At 42.3% G+C, this 17863-nt stretch overlaps 1 protein-coding gene across 4 annotated transcripts in view; it reads left to right on the top strand.

Annotated features, from left to right (window-relative positions):
- The window catches only part of SLC24A2 (solute carrier family 24 member 2), a 443547-nt gene extending 426109 nt beyond the window's left edge, over positions 1–17438 (top strand). For all 4 annotated transcript variants that reach the window (XM_073665915.1, XM_073665934.1, XM_073665926.1 and 1 more), the window contains 2 exons: positions 15721–15887; positions 15996–17438. In XM_073665915.1, the coding sequence (XP_073522016.1) occupies positions 15721–15887; positions 15996–16245 (417 nt within the window). In that variant the 3' untranslated portion in view covers positions 16246–17438. The remainder of the gene's footprint in view (positions 1–15720; positions 15888–15995) is intronic.
- Positions 17439–17863: the final 425 nt, after the last annotated feature.

The following is a 17863-nucleotide window of genomic DNA, read 5'->3' as shown; positions in this document are numbered from 1 at the left end:
AGCAGCTCACATGCTGCTTCTTTACTGATCTCAGTGCCAGCACACACACTGACTGCCTAACTCCACCCTCCAGTATATATATCCCTAACAGGGCTCCTTCTGGTGGTATGAGGTGGAAGGGTGGAGGTGTCTGTTATGTAATGAGGGCCTCTTGTGGAGAAGTCCGTCCATGCACCCTTTTGGGTCCTGTGGTACCTGTAATAGCTGGGTGCCACACATGCAAAAATGCTTCACAAACGCTTCTACCTACCTGGCAGAAAAAATGCATGTAAAATCCGCATGCGTTTTTCCTGCCAGGGAGAAGCGGAAAAAATATGCAGCATTTCTGCATCGTGGGCACATATAGTCTGAAAAATACGGTATATATTTTCATCTTTTACATTTTAAAAATTGCAAAAAGGAAAATGGGCCAATACAAAAGTTTGGGCACCCCTCATGATTAGTACCTCGTAGCACCCCCTTTTGCAAGTATCACAGCTTGCAAATGTTTTTTGTAGTCAGCCAAGAGTTTTCAATTCTTGCTTGAGGGATTTTCCATACTTCCTTGGAAAATTCTTCCTGTTCTGTGAGATTCCTGGGTCTTCTTGCATGCACTGCTCTTTTGAGGTCTAACCACAGATTTTCAATGATGTTCAGGTCAGGGGACTGTGAGGGTAGTCTAGATCATTATCCACTTGTAGAAGCTATCCTCTTTTCAACTTCAGCTTTTTTACGTTTGGATCAAGAATTTGTTGAAATTTCATTGAATCCATTTTTCCTTCTACCCTTGAAATGTTCCCCATGCCATGGGCTGCAACACAACCCCAAAGCATGATTGATCCACCCCCATGCTTAATGGTTGGCAAGATGTTCTTTTCCTGAAATTCTGTGCCCTTTTTTCTCTACACATACCTTTGATCAATGTGGCCAAAGAGTTCTACGTTAACCTCATCGGTCCATAGGACTTGTTTCCAAAATGCATCAGGCTTGTTTAGATGTTCTTTTACATACTTCTGATGCTGAATTTTATGGTGAGGACACAGGAGAGGTTTTCTTCTGATTAATCTTCCATGAAGGTCATATTTGTGCAGGTGTCTCTGAACAGTAGAACAATGTACCTCAACTCCAGAGTCTGCTAAATCTTTCTGAAGGTCTTTTGCAGTCAAGCGAGGGTTCTGATTTACATCTCTAACAATCCTACAAGCAGCTCTCACTGAAATTTTGCTTGGTCTTCTAGACCTTATCTTGACCTCCACTGTTACTGTTAACTGCCATTTCTTAATTACATTTCGAACTGAGGAAAGAGCAACTTGAAAATGCTTTGCTATCTTTTTATAGCCTTCTCCTACTTGTGGGCCTCCACCATTTTCATTTTCAGAGTGCTAAGCAGCTGCTTAGAAGAACCAATAGCTGATGTTTTTGGCACAAGGTTAGAGGAGGCTGGGTTTTTATAAAGCTGGGAAATTTGCATCACCTGGCATTTCCTATCAATGATGGTGAACAAGCCATAACCCTAACCGGCTAATTAAGGTCTGAAACCTTGGTCAAAGTTATCTGAGCACACAAATCTCCAAGGGTGCCCAAACTTTTTGCATCCACCTATTTTCCTTTTTGTAATTTTTAAAATGTAAAAGATTAAAATATATATATAATTTTTTGGCCTAAAATACAAATAAAATGTGTCATATTTAACTTTAGGCCTTTTAGAGATCATTTAATCTTCAAATTGCTTAACTGTTCACAATAACAGTAATTTTGACTAGGTGTTCTCAAACTTTTACATGCCACTGTATGCTGTCTCTAGCTCTTCCCTCCTCCCGTCTACATAGAATCTCATCAGTAGCAACTGACATCTCCTATCTCAGTAATGGGAAAGTCTGCCTTTATTGAATACAGATTTTTCCTAAGAATTGACAATTTTGATAATGACTGATCAATTTTGGCAGAGAGAGAACCAAATTTTTCTGATATACTACAAAGTTGCTTATTTTCATGTGTACTATTGATTCATGAAATCAACATTTAAACAATAGTTACACTTTAACTACTGCTGTCAGTGCTACCTCTAATGATGGCAGTTTAACACCTAGGGGAGTGTACACACACACAGTTTTTTGAGGCAACCAAAAATAGCAAGTTTTGTATTAGAAACCATTTCAGGAAACACTTCTTCATAGGGGAGCATTTAGAAATGTTTTTCGGCATCCTGAAGCGGCTTTGAAGACTTTTTGAGGTGTTTTGGAAAGTTGTTTTTTTTCCTGAAGAATTTTTGAAGCCTTTTGATTTGAATGTGCCACGTTTGAAGCGGATTTCATCAGGAGCCACTTCAAAGAAGTGACATGCACTTTTGTTGTTTTACATCAGGCATTTTTAAAAGCCTGAAGTGGAAGAAAAAACGCTCAATGGACTGAACATATGAACTATAAAGTGGTTTTACAGTAGAAATGACCAGACAAAACCTAAGACAGAAACAAAATAAACAAATGCCCTACTGCAAATAAGTATACGCAGTAGTGCATATAAACAACATTGGGTACTTAGTAAAAAACGTTTTTGATCGAAAAAGTGTAAAAGCCATCTCACCAGCGTCAAGGTGTATCCAAATTCAGGATGGTCATAACCTCTAGTATTAAAACCTTACCATGTGTCATAGTGATGTCTGTGCGGATAACTGCTGAGCAGGACCGGGTCCCGACCATGAACACACAGCAAATGGGAAGCTCTTTAAATGTAGTGTCCAGCTCAAAGGAAGGGAGGCCACACCATTACCTGCACTAAATGCAGAAACCGGAAACTTAAAGGGTTATTCCCATCTCCAAGATCCTATCCCAATATGTAGTAGGTGTAATAATAATAATATTAGCAAATACCTCCAATTAGAAATGTAGTATAGTTCTTCTGATTCACTATGTCTTTTTCCTCATGTGCTGGCATTGCAGGACCTTAGGTATCCATGGTTACATCCACTGATAAAGTGACAGTTAGGTAGCTGCTAGTGGTCATAACTATGGATACTTAAGGTCCTGCAGTGCCAGCACATGAGGAAAGAGACATGGTGAATCAGAAGAACTATACTACATTTGCTAATATTATTATTATTACACCTACTACATATTGGGATAGGATCTTGGAGATGGGAATACCCCTGCAACCCCCCAAAAAAAGAACTGGAGTATAAGCTGGTATGCATGCAAAATAGGAGCATGTTCACAATGGCCATAAAACAGACAAAACTCAAGAAAGAAACAAAATAAACACATACCCTGCTGCAAGTAAATAAGTAAAAGCAATAGTGCATATAAACAACATTGGGTTCTTAGTAAAGTTTTAATATAAGAGGTCAGGACCATCCCGAATTTGGGTACACATTGAAGTTGGTGGAATGGCTTTTATGCTTTTGTTAATCAAAAACTGTGTTTACTAATACCCAATGTTGTTGGTCACACAACCACACCAGGTGAGTACCATTGCCTTTGGTCTCTCCATTGTGACTCCGATAAGACCCTATTGCTCTTATTGTTGTTCCAGCTTTTTCTACCTCATGTTTTAAATAAAGCTGCTTTGTTTTTCATAGTTCTTGGTATTTGGCTTTGACAAAACCTTATTGATACAGACAGTCATTTGTAGATTATATGCGGTTTTTGTGCATTTCCACAGCATTTTTTTACCTTCAAATTTTCTACATCTAATGCAATGCACAAAAAAGTCACCATAGTCGGAAGATAAATTGTCATGTTGCGTATTTTAAACAGGCACTGCAGATAAGTTTACACAGTGTAAAAAGAAAAAACAGAGTGGGCATGAGATTTCTATATATCCCATCCACTTTGCATGAACTTTGAGTCACTATATTTTTTGCTCAGCGAAAATACATAGTGTCAAAAACTTATCATGGGAATTTAACCTTAAATGCTGCTCACAAAAAAATTGTGAGCTTACCACATTTCAATAACACTTGGATCAGCCTTTTATCATGGGTGCCGGATCCCACTGGTGAAGTTCAGCAATCATGGTAACATAGTGCCACTGATAAAATGATAAATCTTTATTTTGAATGCATTAAAAAAGTATTCTCATGTGGTAGAAAAAAACTGACGTGTTTCTGGCACTAAGTTCGCCCTTAAGCTATGTGCACACAAAGCGTTTCTGATGCGTTTAAACGCTTGTTAATAGGTCTACCAGGTATTGCAATAGTAATCCTGATGTGCTCTGCACATGATGCGAAAATTTCTGCTCAGGATTACCATTGCAGTAAAAATCTGAGCATGACCACGGTGCGGGCGTTTCCGCCACAAATTCGCACCCATTGACTATAATTGAACCGCATCAAATCCGCAGGTATAATATTTATACCTGCGGATTTGATGCGTTACAATTAAAGCCAATGGTCGCAAATTCGCGGCGGAAACGCGCTGCGGGTGGTACCCGGGTCGGGAGAGGAGGACTACTACTCCTCTCATCCGACCGCCACTCCCGCTGATAACAGCGAGAGCGGTGCGGCTAGGGGGAGCAGTAGTCTTCCCAGCTAAGCCGGCTACCACTCAGTGTAAAAAATAAAAAATAAAGTACAAATAAAAATAAAAAAACCTTATACTCACCTGCCAAGCGCCCTTCGGTGTCCTCCTGGTGTCCATTCTAAAGAATGTTCCCAGGGTGATGGTGGTGACAGCTCACCGGGGCTGATCAGCTGATCTTCATCTGATGAACACAAGTGACCTCCTGCACAGCAATGTATACTGATAGGAGTGATTTTACTCTCCTGTCAGTATACATTGCTGTCTTCTACAGCAGTGACATCAGTGATTGCTGATGTCACTGCTGTAGAAGTGACGCGGATCACCGAGGGACAGTCGTTGGCGGTACGTGGACTGCGTCGTTGACGTCGGACAGGTGAGGGATATGGTTGTTTATTTTTTTACTTTTTTTTTCAGAAGATCAATGGCTTTGCGGAACCAGTACAATAAAAAAAATTAAAAACTGTGTGTTTTTTATTTCATTAAAATACTTTATTCTGGCCGTGTATTTATTGAAAAAGCGGCGATAACTTTGCTACGTGGTTAGTAATGGAGGGCGTCTTATAGATGCCCTCCATTACTAACCTGGGCTTCACGTCAGCCACCAATGCAAGGCTTACGTGAACCTCAACCCCATTACCCCACTCAACACCGCTACAGGGCAGTGGGAAGAGCGGAGGATCTTATGGATGCGCCATTTCTGGGACTGCTGAAAGGTGATATTAATAGCCGCGGTGGGGGCTAGAATTCATGGCCCCTTCCCTGGCTATTAATATCAGCCCGCAGCTATCTAGTTTAGCCTTTGCTGGTTAGATTTTATAGGGGGACCCCACGTCAATTTTTTTCTTGAGTCCCCCTGTAATCTAGCCAGTAAAGGCTAAACAAACAGCTGTGGGCTGATATTAATAGCCAGGGAACATTTTTGGCTAATGGCCCCTTCCCCGGCTGCTAATATCATCCTCCAGTGGTTGGCTTTCCCTCTGCTGGTTATAAAATTGACGCAGGAGCCCATATCATTTTTTTTTTTTATTTTAAGCTCTGTACCCACGATTCAGACTTACCGTGTTTCCCCGAAAGTAAGGCCCTGTCTTACATTAATTTTACCCCCAAAAGTCCCACCCTGCCTTACTTTCGGGGGAGGCCTTACATTGGGAAAAAAAACAGGCTGAACAGTATGCAGCCTCCCCATACAGTGGTTCTGCCCCCCACTCTGCCACCACACACACACACACACAGCCCCATACGGCACCCATACACATACCGTACACATATCGTATACACACACACACACACACACAGAGAGAGTTTCGGAACTTACCGTTACTTTCCTTCTGTTTCGATCTCCTCTGCGGTGCCGGGCTGACGATTCGGATGCCGGGGAAGCTGGACCAATCGGAGCGAGCCTGCAGGCGGTGACGTCGCAGCTGATTCGGCCAATCAGCTGCGAGCCGGCTAGGGAGCCTGTGACGAACAGGCTGATCGGCCAATCAGCTGCGAGCCGGCTAGGGAGCCTGTGACGAACAGGCTGATCGGCCAATCAGCTGCGAGCCGGCTAGGGAGCCTGTGACGAACAGGCTGATCGGCCAATCAGCTGCGAGCCGGCTAGGGAGCCTGTGATGAACAGGCTGATCGGCCAATCAGCTGCGAGCCGGCTAGGGAGCCTGTGACGAACAGGCTGATCGGCCAATCAGCTGCGAGCCGGCTAGGGAGCCTGTGACGAACAGGCTGATCGGCCAATCAGCTGCGAGCCGGCTAGGGAGCCTGTGACGAACAGGCTGATCGGCCAATCAGCTGCGAGCCGGCTAGGGAGCCTGTGACGAACAGGCTGATCGGCCAATCAGCTGCGAGCCGGCTAGGGAGCCTGTGACGAACAGGCTGATCGGCCAATCAGCTGCGAGCCGGCTAGGGAGCCTGTGACGAACAGGCTGATCGGCCAATCAGCTGCGAGCCGGCTAGGGAGCCTGTGACGAACAGGCTGATCGGCCAATCAGCTGCGAGCCGGCTAGGGAGCCTGTGACGAATCAGCCTTACATTCCCCGGCCCCCCCCCCGCTACCCTGCCTTACAATCGGGGGGTGCCCTACATTGGCGGACCCCCCCGAAACCCCCCACCCTGCCTTACTTTCGGGGGGGTCTTACTTTCGGGGAAACACGGTAGCAGCGCTTTGGAGACATATTTTTGCTGCGTCCAAAACGCTGCATTCTATTGAACGCAGGTAAATCCACATGTGTTAACTGAAACATGCGTATTTACCGCATTCAATACATTCTAGTGGTCAAATTTCTGTTGCGGAGACTAGCGACTCTGCAAGAGAATTTCACATGCTGCGGTCCTGAATGACGCGCCGCATGTCAGTGTCCCCGGGTGATTCACAGCCTCTGATGCACGCATAGTGGACATGGGATTTCTAGAGATCCCATCCACTATGCTGTAACATCTGGACGCTGCGGGTTTGATGCTGTATAAACACGCAGCATCAAACCTGCAGCGGCTCCTGATTTTGGCCACGTACGCAAACTCACCCGCAGCATGTCAATTTCTGTAGTGGACACGCTAGTCTGCACTGCAGATTTTGACCGATTGAAGTGTCATTATATGCGGTGGATTCACACTTAACGACAACAAAAGTGTGGCATTAGAACACCGTGTTTTGGACGCAACAAAGATACGCTGCGTCCAAAGCGCTGCTGAGTGCTGATCGGGGGGACATAGCGGCTAACGAACCAGCTGTGAGCTGTTAATTATAGCCAGGGACCATGTTTGCAAATGGCACCTTCCCAGGCTAAAAATAGCAGCTCACAGCTGCTGCATAAATTACATGAATAGAAATGTTAATGAAGATTGGGTGAATGGGACTAGCTAAAACCTAGCTCTTTTGTTTGGTGATGACAAGTTGTCAATCAGACCTTTTCATGACCAAACCTAATTAAAGTAAAGAGTTAAATAAACACACAGTCACAGAGCAAACACTTTATTTGAAATACAACAGACACATTCTTTAATCATTTAAATTAACCAATATACTCACCTCAGTTCTGACGGTAATCCAAGGGTTTAAGCAATATCCCACCAAATCATTTTATTTAGCTCCTAAAAGCATTCATTGATGTACAAAAACACTTAAAAAATGCATCAAAAACGCATCAAAACCGCGTGGAATTTCCATATTGTTTTTCCTGCCAAGGAGATCCAGAAACACTCAGGAAATTTCTGCTTCAAATCCTGATCATGCGCACATAGCCTTACTAGCACCAGAAACGCGTCAGTTTTTTCTACCATATGGGAATACTATTTTAATGCATTCAAAATAAAGCTTTATTATTTTACCAGCGGAAGTGCCGACTTTTCTCACTTTTATTCTTAAATGCTGCAGACAACAGTAACCATGGTATCTTAATGGTCTAACAAGGTGGACGCCCCTCCTTGTCACCTAATTGCTTCACCCACCCCAAGTGAAAAAAAATGGGAAAAAAAAGTTATGAAATATTTGTAAAAAAAAATCAAAAACGAATGTTCAAATCCCCTTCTTCCTATGCTTGTAAAAAAAATATTTAATTAGTATCACTATGGGCGCCTTAACATGCAAGCAGTAAATGTCCGTGTGCTGTTTGTATGCAAAAGTGATAGCATATGGGCAGACGGACACCACACTGACCAATATGTTAACATGATAGTTTACATGAACGTTGTTATCACACATGGATCGATGGTCTGCATGTAAAAAATCACAGCATGCATTATTTTGATCCTTATTCGTGATCATACTTGCCCATTGTAAATCAATTGGTGCGTAAAAAAACATCACAGGTTACCATCTGTATGTCATGCCTTTTTCATAGATACATTACAGTTATACAGATAGGAAACTTAATTTCAATTATATTATTTATAAAATTGTTGATGTAAGAAACGGATGCCATAAGGATGTGTAGCACCCTGAGGACTTGGCTGCTACAGGGGTATTGCACCTCAGACCAGAGGTGTGGTATTCCACTCCCGGGTAAGGATGGAGTGTGGAACTGGGCTCAGATAGCTGCATGCACCACACTCACCCCATTTCCGGGGGACAGATCAACGGTACTCCCACCAGATAGATGTGCAGGTACGACAGCTTCTGTCCCTGGCTGGAGTGGGGAGGGGGGAGGAACATCCTAGTGGTGTAGGAGCAGACAGGGGAGGGACACTGGGCATAGGTAGGAGCCCATTGGTTGCTCGTCACCTGGGCTCGGGTGTCAGAGGGAGTATATAAGGTGGGCACCATCTTAGGACAGGGTCTGTTCTGTGCAGAGAGGAGCTCAGCCAGAGAGGGCTGACAGGGAGCTGTGGCTCAGTCTGGGCCCAGCTCCAGAGTCAGGCCTGGAGTGGAGGCCTGAAGCAGAGAGAGAGAGAAGTAAGAGGAAGAAGGAACAGAAACACTAGGAAAGGCCCAGAGACGCAGGAAAAGAGGGAACCCTAAGATCCCACGGAATAACGGGTGAAGGGTTGGCAGAACAGGGTGCCGGATCCCAAACTGGTGAAGGCCAATTATCCTTAGCCAGGAACCGGAGGTCGTGGACAAGTTTTGGCGCGACCCCTTGCCATATCTACCAGGAAGGCATACCATATAGGGTCAGGGAAACCGGGAAAGGTTTCACCACCAGAAGGCCCGAGGGAGCTGGACAAAGGTGGATCCCTGGTGGGGATGGCCAGTAGAAAGGAAGAGAGGGGAGCTCAGGACCACGCTCTGGAACTGCCTGGGAGTTGGCCGAGTCCCGCACCTGGTGGACGCAGCACGGCTCGGGTGGTCCTAGCTGTACACAAGGGACCTGATAAAGAACTGTGAGTAAAGCTGTGAAAACTGCAATTGCACGTCTCTGAGCTTCCTTGTCACACCACCACTACCACTATCATCTTTTCCTGCTTCATCAGCTGCCCTGAGGCTATACCCCTCCCGTTGGGGGTTATACCATCCACGCTGCACATCCGTACCACCGGCCTCAGCGGACTGCCCTGCAGCGGCGGCTTCATAGCCGCATTCAACGGGTGGCGTAGTCGGACACTAATACCATCATACCAATAACTGCCACTTAGTTTGACACCCTGGGCACGGACCGGGTCACCGCCACGAGGACTACTACCCCTATCAGATCCGGCTCCGGGTATTCCCCGCGTGCGCAACGCTACACAACATGGCCCAGGGGGCGCGTCAGATGTACAAGACTATCACATAGATTTCATACGGACCTTGCCCTATCCTGGATCTCCTTATACCTTTCCAACCACACATTTAGCATCTCCCACTCCTACAGTACCTCCTCATCCCACCCTCTCTTTTGGAGTCCCTCAAGGCTCAGTCCTAGGACCTCTACTCTTCTCCATGTATATACCCTTGGCCTGGGACAACTCAAAGTCCCATGGCTTCCAGTACCATCTATATGCTGATGACACTTAGATCTACCTCTCTGTCCCAGATGTCACCTCTCTGCTATCCAGAATCCCAGAGTGTCTATCAGCCATATCCTCCTTCTTCTCCTCTCGCTTTCTCAAGGTAAATGTGGAGAAATCTGAACTCATTATCTTTCCTCCATCTCACGTATCTTCCCTACCTGATTTATCTATCAAAATAAATTACATCACACTTTTCCCTGTATTGGAAATCCACTGCCTTGGAGTAACCCTTGACTCTGCTCTGTCCTTCAAACCACACACCCACGCTCTCGCCACCTTCTGTTGCCTCCAGCTCAAAAAAAATTCCAGAATCCGTCCTTTCCTCGACCCTCAATCTACTAAAATGCTGCAAATCCCTTAATTGGCTCCCAATTTTCCAGCATATTCAGTTCAAACTACTAACACTGACCTACGAAGCCATCCATAACCTGTCTCCTCCGTACATCTCCGAACTAATCTCCCGATATCTTCCCTCACGTCATCTCCGGTCCTCCCAAGACCTACTTCTCTCCTCCACACTTATTCATTCCTCACCCAATCGCCTCCAATACTTCTCCTGAATATCCCCCATCCTCTGGCATTCTGTGCTCCAACACGTCCAATTACCCACCACATTCGGATCCTTCAGACAGAACCTGAAAACACATTTCTTCAAGAAAGCTTACAACCTGCTATGACCAAGCTGTCACCTCACCACCACCGGAACCCTCCAGCCTACCATCTACTTTCCCATCATCCTGTAGAATGTAAGCCCGCAAGGGCAGGGTCCTCTTCCCTCTGTACCAGTCTATCATTGTTAGTTTGTTTACTGTAAGTGATATCTGTATTTTGTATGTAACCCCTTCTCATGTACAACACAATGGAATCAATGGTGCTATATAAATAAATAATAATAATACGGATGTAAAAAAACGGACACGCTGTTGGAATATGGATTTCATATGGATCACAAATAGAGATGGAAAAAAAATCTTTTTTTCTGGATGTAAAATGGATGATTTTGCATACTTTTGTGTGAACCCAGCCTATGTCTGTTAAAGTCTGAACTATTTAAATACAGTACAGACCAAAAGTTTGGACACACATTCTCATTTAAAGATTTTTCTGTATTTTCATGACTTTGAAAATTGTACATTCACACTGAAAGCATCAAAACTATGAATTAACACATGTGGAATTATATACTTAACAAAAAAGTGTGAAACAACTGAAAATATGTCTTATATTCTAGGTTCTTCAAAGTAGCCACCTTTTGCTTTGATGACTGCTTTGCACACTCTTGTCATTCTCTTGATGAGCTTCAAGAGGTAGTCACCGGAAATGGTTTTCACTTCACAGGTGTGCCCTGTCAGGTTTAATAAGTGGGACTTCTTGCATTATAAATGGGGTTGGGACCATCAGTTGTGTTGTGCAGAAGTCAGGTGGATACACAGTTGATAGTCCTACTGAATAGACTGTTAGAATTTGTATTATGGCAAGAAAAAAGCAGCTAAGTAAAGAAAAACGAGTGGCCATCATTACTTTAAGAAATGAAGGTCAGTCAGTCCGAAAAATTGGGCACACTTTGAATGTGTCCCCAAATGCAGTTGCAAAAACCATCAAGCGCTACAAAGAAACTGGCTCAGATGAGGACCGCTCCAGGAAAGGAAGACCAAGAGTCACCTCTGCTTCTGAGGATAAGTTTATCCGAGTCACCAGCCTCAGAAATCGCAGGTTAACAGCAGCTCAGATTAGAGACCAGGTCAATGCCACACAGAGTTCTAGCAGCAGACACACCTTTACAACAACTGTTAAGAGGAGACTTTGTGCAGCAGGCCTTCATGATAAAATAGCTGCTAGGAAACCACTGCTAAGGACAGGCAACAAGCAGAAGAGACTTGTTTGGGCTAAAGAACACAAGGAATGGACATTAGACCAGTGGAAATCTGTGCTTTGAACTGATGAGTCCAAATTTGAGATCTTTGGTTCCAACCACCTTGTCTTTGTGTGACGCAGAAAAGGTGAACGGATGGACTCTACATGCCTGGTTCCCAAGGTGAAGCATGGAGGAGGAGGTGTGATGGTGTGGGGGTGCTTTGCTGGTGACACTGTTGGGGATTTATTCAAAATTGAAGGCATACTGAACCAGCATGGCTACCACAGCATCTTGCAGCGGCATGCTATTCCATCCGGTTTGCATTTAGTTGGACCATCATTTACTTTTCAACAGGACAATGACCCCAAACACACCTCCAGGCTGTGTAAGGGCTATTTGACCAAGAAGGAGAGTGATGGGCTGCTACGCCAGATGACCTGGCCTCCAGAGTCACCAGACCTGAACCCAATCGAGATGGTTTGGGGTGAGCTGGACCGCAGAGTGAAGGCAAAAGGGCCAACAAGTGCTAAGCATCTCTGGGAACTCCTTCAAGATTGTTGGAAGACCATTTCCGGTGACTACCTTTTGAAGCTCATCAAGAGAATGCCAAGAGTGTGCAAAGCAGTCATCAAAGCAAAAGGTGACTACTTTGAAGAACCTAGAATATAAGACATATTTTCAGTTGTTTCACACTTTTTTGTTAAGTATATAATTCCACATGTGTTAATTCATAGTTTTAATGCATTCAGTGTGAATGTACAATTTTCAAAGTCATGAAAATACAGAAAAATCTTTAAATGAGAAGGTGTGTCCAAACTTTTGCTTTGTACTGTACATTAAGCATTACACTGTGTTCCAAATTATTATGCAAATAATATTTTCTCAGATTTTCCCAAATTACCTATATGAATTGCAGTCATTGTAATTTTCCAGTCAAATAACTATTAGAGTACAATTGAAAGGTTTTTGTTCAAACTGCCTATGATAACAGTATATTTTTTAAAAAATAAAAAACTCAAACTGCACTCAAAATGCATGTTCCAAATTGTTATGCACGGCAGAGTTTTGAACCTTTTCATTTTAATAAAGAACAAAAAAATGGTCATTTTTGAAATTATAAGCATTAGCAGGTTATTACAAACTGAAATCAAACAGTTTTCAACTCAAAACTTTATTCTAGGTGATGTTACATTTGCACATAGGACCGCTTGTTCGAAAGGAGCTTCTGAACTCTCTCGTTCATTGAATTTGTCAGGTTTTGGATGGTTTCTGCTTCAATTGTTTTGCATGAGGACAGAATACCCTCCCAGAGCTGTTGCTTAGATGTGAACTGCCTCCCGCCATTATAGACACTCCTTTTGATGATGCTCCAGAGGTTCTCAATGGGGTTGAGGTCAGGGGAGCATGGGTGCCACACCATAAGTTTGTCCCCTTTTATGGCCATAGCAGCCAGAGATGCAGATGTGTTATGTGCAGCATGAGACGGGGCATTATCATGCCTCTAACAGCCACTGTTGGAGCGGAGCTCCTCCCCACCATTATTAACCTGTTAAATGCCAGTCTCTGACAGTGACATTTACAGTGAGTGGCGTGGGGGTGCGCTGTTCCACACGCCCATAGGCACCCATCACGTTGCATTGCCATGATAGCCTCCTATTTGATGAAGACCATGTGCATATCATGATGCCACTTCTATGAAAATCAGCCTATGGCTGGCGGTAATAATGGATCATGATTTTTACTGTGGTGTTGCAGTATATAGTATAAGCGATCGGGTGATCGCAGGTTCATGTCCCCTAAAAGGGACTAGAAGAATAAGTTAAAAAAACTTTTAAAAATATAAGAAAATGTAAAAGACATCAAAATTTGAATCACCCCCCTTTTTCCCAATGAAATAAAGATATTAAAAATATCTAAAAAAAACAAAACAACATATTTGGTATTTCCATGTTCTTAAAAATCTGATCTACCAAATATAAAATGAATTAATCTTATCAGTAAATGACATAACGAGAAAAAAACAACAGTAGAACGTCCTATCTATACCAAAATGGTATCAATAAAAACATCAGCTCAACATGCAAATAACAAGCCCTTACATAGTTTTATTGACCAAAAAATTAAAATGTTATAGATCATGGAAAATGATGACACACGTGAAGACATTTTTTAACGAATTTCTGAAATTTCTCACTATTTAAATAGAGAAAAAATTGCAAGTTTGGTATCGCCGTAATCGTACTAACCTGAAGAATCATATTGCCAGGTCATTTTTATTGAACAATGAGTGCTATAAAAACAAAACCTCAGGCTGTGTGCCCACGTAGCGCTTTTCAAGCGTATATGCTGCGGAATTTCCGCAGCGTAAACGCTTGTAAAACGCATGTATATCCGCACCCCATGGTCCCCAATGGCATTCCGCAATGTCAATGCCCATGCTGCGGATTTTTCCGCAGCGTATATGCTGCGGTCAAAAATCCGCAGCATGTTCATTAATTTTGCGCAAGCGCTGCGGAATCAATGTGCTGATGGTACCCAAGTCTGGATGAGAGGAGACTCTCATCCAGACCTGGGTACCAAAGAACCTGTAAAAAAAAGAAAAAATAAAGTTTATACTTATCTTCTGATGTTTTCCCTCCGTCGCGCTGTTGTCTGAAGGACCTGCCACGTCATTGAGTCATGTGACCCATCACATGACTCAATGACGTCACTGCAGGTCCTGCACACAACAGCGTGAGCCGCTCAAGACTCCGGACGGGGCAGAGAATGAATCTGTAGGTGAGTATAAACTTTATTTTTTTATTTTTTACCATTCTGATTCTTTTTTTTTAACTATTACTGGTCACACTATATAAATCCATGCCGGTTGCATGGATTTATATAGTGTGAACAAGTTGTCAAAGCACTTTTCCAAGTGATGCTTAAATCACTTGAAGAAGTGCTTGATAACCCGCATGCGGAAATGCATGCAAAGACGCCTCACAAACGCTTCTACCTGGCGGGAAAACCGCATGCAATATCCGCATGCGATTTTCCCGCCAGGGAGATGCGTAAAAAATATGCTTCAGGTCCGCAACGTGGGCACATAGCCTCAAATACAATTGCGGAATTGCATTTCTTTTTTCACAGTTTCACCACACTTGGAATTTTCTTCCCGTTTTGCAGTACGTTGCATGGTAAAATGGATGGTGACATTCAAAACTATAACTCGTTCTGAAAAAGAATGCTTCAAGTTTTCAGAACCCTGAAGTGGCATAAGACGGAAAGTTCACAGCAATGTAGTTTGGACATTGGTGTGCATTATGTTCATTTTTTGCCGCAGTTTCTCAGTGCTTTTTCAGGTGGATTCCAGATAGAATCCACCTGGAAAAGGTGTCGAGTGCACATACTCTTATGTGGGTCTTACATGGGTCTTTTTTACCAGTTTGTGAATTCATCCAAAGTAATGTAGATACAATAGTGCCACAATAAAGCATAGCCTTACAAATGAGACTTTCTAGTGCTCAGTCGCGGGTGATAGGACAATAGCTAGCGGGGTCTTCTGTTCTCGAACAAGTGATGCCAGTTGCTCCACACAGAATTGAACAGCACATACTCTGTGCTGGCTCAGTGGCATAGCATAATATTCAGATATTGGAATAGAGTCAAGTTGTACAGACCTACTATACAGTGTTTGTCAGTATGAAATGTCTTGTGACCTACTGCTAGTATGTCTTATTTCTAGTAACTCAATAAAACACCATCCAGTTTGTGATGACTTCTGAAATTGTGGTGTAATGACCTTTTAGCCAAAAGGCAAAGCTTAAAATTAACAACCAAGTAACTCTACATCCAGTTGGCAGACTGTGCCAAATAAAAGTAGCAGCCTTTGAATTTGTGAAGAAAATATGATAGCACTGGTAATAATATAGTCACTGGGATATTTAAGCATATTATTTATTGCAGGTAGGAGAAACTATGGGCATAACAGAAGAAATCATGGGGCTCACGATATTAGCGGCTGGTACTTCTATTCCTGACCTCATAACAAGTGTCATTGTTGCCCGCAAAGGCCTAGGGGATATGGCAGTATCCAGCTCTGTGGGGAGCAACATCTTTGACATCACAGTTGGGTAAGTATTTGTTGTAACTTTTTTCTTTGCTGCAGCTACTAAAGAAATGTAGACATTGTGTTGATACTATTTCATTCACTGTTTTTTTTTTTTTTTTTTTTACTACAGTCTCCCCATGCCGTGGCTCATGTTTTCCACAATTCATAACTTCACCCCTGTGAGAGTCAGCAGCAATGGCCTCTTCTGTGCTATCGTCCTCCTTTTCATTATGCTGCTGTTCGTAATTTTATCCATCGCTTTGTGCAAGTGGAAAATGAACAAGATCTTAGGATGCACAATGTTTGCTCTTTATATTGTTTTCCTGATCATCAGCGTCCTTCTTGAGAACCGCATTATCCTATGTCCAGCTTCTCTCTAGTGTTTGTATGTTGAAAAACACTGAAACTGATGTTCACGAGTTCATGAATTTAAGGGGCAACAGCATGACTTTAGCCCAAGAAAGCCAAAAGCATTGTCAAGCTGGCATCCTGAAATAATTTCATCAATGACTATAAAGTCAACTTGTGGCTCTTTTACTGGAAGTTTTAGAATCTATAGAAGCTGTAAATTTTTCTAATGCACAATGTATTCCTGTATTACTCTCTTTATATATAATATATATATACAAACATATATTAATATGCAGGTAATATTCAACAAAGAGAGACATTAGATAAAAATGGGATCTACATATAGTGAATAATATCAGTGCATTGCAATTCATATTTGTCCTTTAGGTTTGAATAGAATGAGAACATAACTCCATCACCATGGCTGTATTTCAACACTTCTCTGCCCGTAGAATAGTCTGGAAGAAGTGTTGTGGAACAACGGATGTATTTAACTTTACTCAGTAGTATAGGAAACTATTGTAAAATGAGTACAATGAAATTGTGGCAATCTGGATGCTGGGCATGAAGTGAACACAAAAGCTTTTGGCTTACACACTGTGTAGAATCATCTCTTTATACTATATATATATATTTATGGACGGCAGTATTGCAGCACTTCACTTAACAGAACAAAATGAGTGTCAGGTAACTTAGCCGAGAAGCACTTACAATCAAATCTGGTCTTTTATGGGAATGGTAAGACTGTCTTGGTAATATATCGGACTTATCAAAAATTTCTGTAACATGGTCTTGTGATTTTATGTACCAACTCAAGGTAACAGTTTGTAGTTCTGTTCTAATTGCAAGGCTGAAGAATATCTATAAAATAATAAAGATATATATTAACTCTTAGCAGTGAGTGATATATTATTTTTATTATGTATCATTCTTTTGGGAAAGACCTCCCTGTAGAATACTAAACAACTAAATTAGCACTGATTTACCCTTCAGTTGGTTGGTGGCCTTTCCTTAAGTTTGGTTAATACAACAGAATATAATCTGATTTTTTTTCCTCTACATTATTTATTGTATAACCAACTTTCATATTATTGTTTTTTCTTACCTAATGGGCATCACCCACAAAATTATATTTGGGGAGCCTACACTATATTTAGGAACTGCATATAAAATAGAAGTGTCATGTAACTTATACCACCTAATAAAGCAGTTCTTCACTTTCTAGTGTTTACATCTTATTCATGACAAGGTAGTTGAACTTTCATATCAATATTTCATAATCATGTGCACATGATGGTGTAATTCCAAGAGAAACAGTAACATTTCTAGAATATGTTATGACTCAAATAGATTTGCAAACAAAATTATTCAACCTCCAATGCAAATTAGGTTTATTCCCAAATGTCTGCTTTTTGCAATTAACCAATTAAACAAAAATTATTTAAATACCTCAACACAACTAATAGAACAAGCGAATTTTTTAAATTCAACACAAAATGCCACTTGTAATGACTACTGCATTCTCAGAATTAATGACCCCTTCATAACAATGAATGTAAATGTGATGCATAGTTAAGACACCATCTTCTGGCAGCTATCAGTGGCTGCCACCAGATTCCTGAGGAGGCAAGAGGGCCAAAACTGTTG

This window comes from Phyllobates terribilis, unplaced genomic scaffold (genome assembly GCF_046119375.1).
Source record: "Phyllobates terribilis strain yellow unplaced genomic scaffold, ASM4611937v1 Scaffold_1__5_contigs__length_1240528914, whole genome shotgun sequence".
Lineage (NCBI taxonomy): Eukaryota > Metazoa > Chordata > Amphibia > Anura > Dendrobatidae > Phyllobates > Phyllobates terribilis.
This window is presented reverse-complemented; position numbering and strand designations above follow the sequence as displayed.